General features: G+C 50.5%; 1 protein-coding gene across 1 annotated transcript; it reads right to left on the bottom strand.

The window, feature by feature from the left end:
- Positions 1-46: 46 nt before the first annotated feature.
- Positions 47-8510, bottom strand: PIM2 (Pim-2 proto-oncogene, serine/threonine kinase). The gene is made up of 6 exons (XM_061410054.1): positions 5443-8510; positions 5173-5282; positions 4397-4447; positions 1847-2219; positions 1229-1405; positions 47-1132 (listed from the first exon to the last, which is right to left on the bottom strand). Exons 1-6 carry the CDS (start codon positions 5501-5503, stop codon positions 969-971), a joined length of 936 nt encoding a protein of 311 aa, XP_061266038.1. The 5' UTR covers positions 5504-8510; the 3' UTR covers positions 47-968.
- Between the last annotated feature and the right edge of the window lie 78 nt (positions 8511-8588).

Below are 8588 nucleotides of genomic sequence, written 5' to 3' on the forward strand. Positions count from 1 at the left end.
TAGATGCTCCACGAATGCCTCACTGCATCTACAAATGGCCAGTCACTTCTGATTCTATTACGTTTATTAAATAGTGGGTTTCCACGCATGGCTTTTTAAATAATCCAGGCAGGGGGAGAAGGAAGAGGAAGATAACAGTTGGAGCTCCCCTTCCCCAATACATAAGTATTTACATTTCAGCAACTGGACAACCCTGGCTCAGAAGGAGGCAGCAAGAATCTGAAAAAGATGGAGGGTGGGGCCCCAGGAGAACAAACAACGAGACTTATTTCCCCCACCCCATTCCCCCAAAAAACCATCCACCCCAACCTAGTGGACTCCAGTAGTGTCCATCTCCCATTCCCTCCCACATCATGATAGTGGGGTTTCTCCTCACCAGAATAAGGGCACTTGGGATAACAGAGTAGGGTCCCCTCACCAAAAAAAAAGCCCTGGGACAACAATAGGGCTTACCTCCCCCAGAATAAACAACCCTGGGCTGAGGCAGGCAAGCAGCTTGACTGAATAGGGGACCCGAGGCTAGGGGAAAGGGTCCCTTTGCTAAAATAAGAGCCACTGGGGTATTGGAAGGAAAGCACCCTTGCCCAAATCAGAGCATTTAAACTAAGTTTGTGTGGTAGTAGCAGGAGGTGCCAGTGTAGGGGTTACTACTCATCAGAATAAGAGTCCCGGGGGGTTCAGAATGTTAAGTAACCTCAACCAAATAAACATCCTTAGCAAAACGAGAAGCAAAGAAGGAGCCCCTCCAGAATAAGAGAGCATATATTCTACAAAGACAGCTCCTTAGAAGGATGGGAATGGGAACTGGGCAAACTTGGGTTATGTCTTCTTACCCCTGATCCCCAATCTCTGACCCTAGTTAACACTGGATTTTTAGAGACCTGTAAAACCAGATCAACAGATAACCATCTATCCCTGTGGCATGGCCACGGGATGACTATTTCAACTAATGGGAGCCCCAGCTAGCACTAGGGCAGTAGGGACCAGTCCAAAGGGGTGGGACCCCCTTTGGGAGTGTTGAGGGATGCATCCTCGGCTGGTGTCTGCATCCAGGGGTCCAGCAGGATCTCCTCCAGTGAGGGTCGGGCAGAAGGTTTGGGGGCCAGGCACCGGCGGATTAGGGCACAACAATCTGTAGATCAGAAGCACACAGGAGATTAGCAGTGAGTTGGGGGCACCAGTCCCTGGGAGGGATGAAGGCTGGTGGGCTAAAGGGGTTGAGTCTCACCTGGGGAGACATGGGCAGGGAAGTGGAGTTCAGCCTCCAGAATCTCCTGGTCTCTCTCAAAGGGAATGTCCCCACATACCATGTCATAGAGGAGGATACCCAGTGACCAGACAGTGGCTGGCAGGGCATGGTACTGGTGACGAGAGATCCACTCCGGGGGACTGTAAACCCTTGTCCCTGCATGCAAACCACAGGTTAGACCATTTTCTGATAATGCCCTTCTCCCGCCCCACCCTCTCCAGAAATATGGTCCCTTCACTAGAATTAAGAGAACTCACTATATGAGCAGGGTCCCCTCACCAGAATAGAAGCTCATTGGAATAAAAGCACTTAAGAGGTACAGTTGGACCTCCTTACCAGAAAAAGACTACTCAGGATAATAATAGGATCCCCTCATCAGAATAAGAGCCCAGAGCAAGACTAGGGTACTGTCAGAGGATGGACTTTATTAGAGGGCAAGGCTTGAAAGTACCTAATATTAAAAACCAAGAACATTATAAAGGTGCACTATAGATCAAGGGTTACAGAACACCCTAGCACTGGAGGTCAAAAGTCAAGAGGCCAAAAAGATAAAAGGTGAAAACTCCCTCCACAGAGATTTAGGGAAGCCTTACTTACCATCAAAGTCAGTATAGGGTTCATCATGAAGCAGGGCACCAGAACCAAAATCAATGAGTTTGGTACAGCCCCGGCGGAGGTCCATCAGGATGTTCTCATCCTTGATGTCACGATGGACAACTCCACGGGCGTGGCAGTGCCGAACAGCTGCCACTACCTGGGCAAAGAGACAGCGGCTTCGGCCTTCACCCAACGGGCCTTGCTCTGTGATGTAGTCAAAGAGATCCTGGGCAGGCAGAGGCCGCTCAAGGACCAGCATGAAGCCCTCTGGTGTCTCAAACCAGTCAAGCAGGCGGATCACACCAGGGTGCCCACCGCCTGCACCCACCTTCCATAGCAGTGCCACTTCCAGTGGGCATGCGACTGAGTCTGACTGTGGGGGGAAGCAGGGAGAGAAAAGAGAACACAGATATCAGGCTAGCAGCTTTGAGGCTGACTTCTCAGATCTATGATCTGAACTTAAATCATAGGTCCTCAGCCTCCTGACTATGTAGCCTTAAGCAACCCCCTTCCTTCTGGGCCCACAGTTCTCTCATCTTAAGGGCTTAAACTCATATAGCCATTGGGAAGTTGATTCAAGCCAAAGCCTATGGTGGGGGTGGGGGAGAGACAAATTGGAAGATTGGGATCAACACATACACACTACTATATATAAAGTAGATAACTAATAAGGATCTATTGTATAGCACAGGGAACAGTACTCAATACTCTTTAATGACCTATATGGGAAAAGAATCTTAAAAAAGTGGATATATGTATAACTGATTCACTTTGCTGTACACCAGAAACTAACATGCTGTGAATCAACTGACTTCAATAAAAATTAATTTAAAAATAAGCCAAAAAAAAATTAAAAGTCAAAGTCTATGCACATCTGGCATGTAATAGGAGCTCAGTAAATTTTTCTTTATTTTGGCCACACCCTGTGGCTTGTCGGATTCTAGTTGCCCAACCAGGGACTGAATCTGAGCCGTAGCAGTGGAAGTGCTGACTGTCAATCATTGGACCACCAGGGAATTTCCTCAGTAAATGTTTGAAGAATAAATGAAAGTGATTCTTAACAAAAGCCTTCAGCAGAAGCAACTGATGAACACTACTTTGCAGTAATTTATCTGTTTTGTCTATTGATATCTCCAAAGAAACTAGAATAGCACCTTACACACAGTAGGTGCTTGATAAATGTTTGTTAAATAGATAAAAAGCACTTTATAGCTTAGGATCCGGAGAAGGCAATGGCACCCCACTCCAGTACTCTTGCCTGGAAAATCCATGGACAGAGGAGCCTGGTAGGCTGCAGTCCATGGGGTCGCTAAGAGTCGGGAACGACTGAGCGACCACTTTCACTTTTCACTTTTATGCATTGGAGAAGGAAATGGCAACCCACTCCAGTGTTCTTGCCTGGAGAATCCCAGGGACAGGGGAGCCTGGTAGGCTGCTGTCCTTGGGGTCGCACAGAGTCGGACACGACTGAAGCGACTTAGCAGCAGCAGCAGCAGCAGCAGCAGCATAGGATCTGACACAGCGCTCAATAAATACTATTATTGTGTAACGGTTTATCTGCTTTGTTCACTGACACAGCTCAAACACTGAAACAGTGCCTGGTATAGTTGTTAAATAGGTGAAATCAATTAGAAAAGGATTCGTGCAAAAAGAACGCTCAATAAATGTAATATATTGCCAAGTATCTAGAACTGTGCCTGGCACATTCTAAGTGCTAAAATACATTTGTTAAATAGCTAAAAGTAATTAATTGCAAGGGAACTGGCATAAACAAAAACTCAATACTGTCAACATATGATATTTTGTCACTATCACTGAGCACTTAAAACTGTGTTGAATACAAGTACTTAGTGGAGCTTGGAACATAGTAAGCTTTTATGATGAAACAAAATCTGAGGCATACCGTCAGTGCTCAATAAAAGGCATACATGTTACTGGCCACAAAATCCACCCCACGCTAGAAGCTTTGCGGGGACACACGGACTACCAGAAGCAGTCTTCCTGCCCGAGGTGGGGCCCTCTCCCGGCCAATCTACTGACACGCACAGTCGCAGACAGGTTTTCTCACGGGGCTGAAAAAAAAATCCCGCTACTGCGCAGGCGCACCTTTTCCCTCTGCGTCGCACAGCCTGCACAGGCGCAGTTTCCCTATAGCCCACCAGGGGGCACTCCCACCCCTACAACTTGCCCAGACCCGCCCAGTTGTCCGTTCGAGCTCTAGCTGTGGAAAAGAAGCAGCCACCATCACCATGGCAACCAATGACCTCTGCCCCTCTTTTCTCACCAGCATGCCCTGCGGGCAGCCCCCGAGGCAATGTTTGGAGGAGGATGAAAAAGGAGGGTGGGAGGGGAGAATCCAGGGCTCTAGAGGAACAGGGGTGAGTCAGAGAACTGCATGGAGGTGTGGATGTCACCATAGGGGAGTAAACATGGACTGGTAGGAGTGTTCTCACCGTTACAGGGCCCAAAGAGTCATACAAACCATAGCAAGGTGAAATCCATCGTCAGAGATGGCGTCGCCAGGTCAAAAAGGACTCCAAAGATACTCACCAAGGGTGACCAGCCCAGCACGCGATTCCGGGGGATCACTTTGATGGCCACCTGAAGAAGCAGGCTGAGGTGAGGGGGCCAGCAGATGACCCCCAGACATCTCTCAGTCTGGACCCTCACCCTAGTCTTTCTGGTCCCACCCCCCTCACCCCCCAAACCACAATCCTAAATGAGCTGAAGCTTTTCCCAAGTCCCCAAAACCAAGTACAGCTCTCCCACCATCTTTGGCCCCGGGCTCTCCCTTCTCAGGCTTCAGGACCCCCCATAACAGGTGCTGAGTTCTGAACTTCCTAACACCCTAAACCCTTGATCTTCCCATCTAGCCCCAGGATACCACAACCCTGTAGCGGGGTCCTGGACCTCACGACTCCTCCCTGGACACCTGCCTCCAAAATCCCCCAAAATCTCAGCTCTAGGTCCCCACCTTCCCACATATATACACCTCTCCCAGATCCCAAGGTCTAGAGTCCTCATGACCCCCCAACTCCCCAGTCTCACTCCCCTGGACCTCCAGAATTCTTGCCCTGAAAATTCTCCCTTCCCCCATATACCCACCAGGACTTACACACACACACACACACACACACACACACGCGCGCGCGCGCGCGCGCACACGCGCGCGCACTCGGACACCCTCAACAACCGGATCCCGGCCCTCATGACCCTACCACTCACACAGTGTAGGCTCATTCCGTGGTCAATTAGCATCCCGGCCCCGGGGCTCCCGCCACCACCACACACACACCTGGCCCTCCCAAGACCCTCGTGGTGGGTACCTGGAGTCGGTCTGTGACGCGATGTCCTGCGAAGACGGTGCCAAAGCCCCCCTTACCGAGAAGGGGGCCGAGTTGGTACTCGGCCTCGAACGCTTCCCGATCCTTGCCTCCTACGCAGGCGGAGGCAAGGAAGTCAGGGTCGCGGCGTGCTAAGGCTGGCCGCGACCCGCGACCCTTTCCCCCTCCCCCCGCCCCCCACCCCCCACCCCGCGCCGCCCTCAACCACTGCAGCCCGCCTGGCCTGGTTGCACTAGGGGGAGCCTCTCTCACCTGGCAGCGGCGTAGGCGTCATGGGGGCCACCGGGAGCCCCTGCAGAGGCTTAGTCAACATGGAGGAGGAGCTGCGCAGATTGAGCCCGCTGAGCCCGCAGGGTGTGGACGCCCGGGGCAGTGAGTCCGGGGAACCTGGACTAGGGGGCGCCAGGATGGAAGGTAAGGAGACTGGTGGCCCAGAAGGGCCAGCAAAGAGCGCAATGTTAAGATTCGCCGCGCGCGCCAGCCCTGACGCTACTGAGACAGGGCACGCGCCTCCCGAGAGAGTCGCCCGGGGCGACGGCCCCTCCCACTTGTCTTTGATCAATCCGGACTCAGCACCTGCTGTACCCCAGCCAATCGGAACCAGCTCTTATTTGCATACCACCCTCAACGTTTCAAGTACCCCCTTATGCAAATACATGCCCGTATCTTCCGTGGGGCGGGGTCTGCATGCACATGAGGGGGACGCGTGTGGAGAGGAAACTGGTTTTAGGAATCCCTTTCGCAGCAACCGGGTTTGTTTTGGTTGCGCGGCGTTGTTTTTATGTGTCTGTATGTGCAGATATAAACTTAAAAAAATACACCGCCCCCTTTCCTAGGAAGTTGGTTGGCCGCCACTGCCTCGAGACTAGCGCAGAGATAATGCCAGGCCTTCTAAGGCTTCTAAGAATCAGCCTGTGGTTATCCATGACCCTTTCTCCGAAGGGTACTCTTCAAACCAGGTCCAGAGCCCTCTAGGCGACAGGTGGCCTCCGCCCGGGAAGTAAAGCCAGGGATCCTTGAAGAACCTGTTCAGCCGTTAGGGAGGACTAATCTGACCACCACTGCTGTGGAGCCCTTAATGTAGACAGACCTGGCTAGACCTGGCCATGAGCCCAGTCAGCAAGTACAGATTCTGGAATAGTGAGGAGGGGTGCTTCTTGCAGGTGGGAGCAAGCCAGAGCGGTGGTGGCTTGGGATGCGTTTCCGGATGAGACACACACAGGGACCGCGGGAGCTCAGAAGGGTGATAAAATACCCTTAGCCACAAATTTGGAAATAACAGGCCTCATGCTGCAGGCAGGCAGACATGCACTCCAAAGACACACACACAGGGAAGTACCATGTGAGAAATACACAACATTGCCACATTCCCATGAGCTTGTCCTAAACACATACAGATATGTACTGTCACAGAGACTGAAATCCACTGTCAAGCAGGCATGCTGCCAGTTATGTCCCAGCATGACACCAGAGATGCAGTTACAGAAAGGCACTCCAGACAGATTCACATACACCTACACTGCCATATGACAAGGACACAAAAATGTCCCGTCAGACACACCACCAAAACTTGTCACAAAGATACTTGTACCATCAGACATGCAGTGTCACAGAAAGACTAGTACTATTCCAGAAATGAGACCCAAAGTCTGTCACAGGAAGACACACAGACGCTCAAGACACACATGCACTGCTCCAAAGACATACATATACTTATGTGATAGAGCCACAGATAGGCAGTATCACAAAAACAGACACGGATCCACCCAGTCAGTTGCTCGCTCTCTCTCTCTCTCTCTCACACACACACACACACACACCAGCAGACATGCAGCACTGTCAAACTATCCAGAAATAGCTACCCAGAATCTGTCACAGGAATACAAACGGACATTCATCCACCCTATCGGAAAGAAACCACAGATGCACTGTCACAGACAGACCCACACAGACATGCACTTGTCTCAGAAACAGACACAAACTGTCAGAGATTGAGTCCCACACGCAGTCCCCATCTGACACACCTGGAAACAAGCCCTCATCTCACACACAACTAGAGACACTCTGAGATGCACAAAGGCTTAGACTCACCAGTCTCTCTCACACACAAACACTCAAAAAGCAAATATACACAGGTACTCTCCCTTATTCATCCAACATTTATTAGGGGTCTACTGTAAGCCTACAAGGCCCTAGAGGGGGTGCAGATACTAAGAGATACACAGGTTAAGTCAGGCATCATAGCCCTGCCCAGGAATTTGATAGTACAGTTACTGGAGAAGAAGTAAAGACATATCTGTAGATAAAGGTGAGAATGTAAATGGGGTCACACAGGGCTTCTCAGGAGACCCTCTACCCATCTTGAAAGACAAAGTTGGAGGCTTGGGACAGAGGAAGGGCAAATTCCAGGCGGAGGCCAAGGAAAACTGGACAGAGAGGCAAGATGAAGTAGTCAGGGGCCAAATAGTACAGAAACTTCAAGATAATAAATAATACCTGCTAACATTAGAGCTCTCAGAATGTGCCAGGCACCGTGCCGTCATTCATTATGTTGACCATATACACTCTCTCAATGCTCACAACAGAGAGAGCGTGAGGTAGTAGATATTTATCACTCCTGTCCTATACGTGGGACACTTGAAACTCAGAGAGCCTGCGACTTGACCAAAGCCACATAGTTAGAAAAAGCCGGTTTTAAACCAACTCTCCAACACAGTGCTTAACCAGTGGATTCCAGAGACACCTGCAGATAGCCACATCCTCATCTGCAGAGCTGGACATACATCCTTCCACAGGGACCCCATTATTGAGGGACACTGAAAAAAACAACTGAAAAACCTGGGGCCAGCCATCCTTCTTTGCCTTGGCTTTATCTCTAGGAAGGGCAGGGACAGAAGTGTCAAGAGAACTGGGAACATGAATAAAAAAGGTATAGCTATTTCTCAATTTCTAAAACCCAGTGTGCTTGTGTGGGGGGTCCACCCCCTGGTCACTTCCACTAAACTCAGGTTGCTATGAAGCGACTGTTGTGCCTGTCCAAAGCATTTCCTCATCAAATACTCACAATGAAACAGCAAATGTATTGGGGCTAGAGGCAGGCAGAGAAGTTGGGACATTCAGTCCCTGCCATCAAGTTCAATTCTCTGTTCCCATCACACCCCAGGAAATAGGGTGGGCAGGCTACATCCTGTGCCAATACTGAGGCAGGGGCAGTGGGCAAAGACAGAGCTTTCTTGGTGGTAACAGGTCCAAAGGCTGATTCAGTAAGCAATGAATCAAGTATGAACAAACTCTGGGCCTCCAGAGAGACCCCAATGGAGAGCATATAGCCCTTAGAAGTCAAGCCAAGGTCTGTGCCATCACCGCCTCTGACCAAAAGGCTCACCCACCCCCTGCCC

This window comes from Bos javanicus, chromosome X (genome assembly GCF_032452875.1).
Source record: "Bos javanicus breed banteng chromosome X, ARS-OSU_banteng_1.0, whole genome shotgun sequence".
In the NCBI taxonomy this organism is placed as follows: Eukaryota; Metazoa; Chordata; class Mammalia; order Artiodactyla; family Bovidae; genus Bos; species Bos javanicus.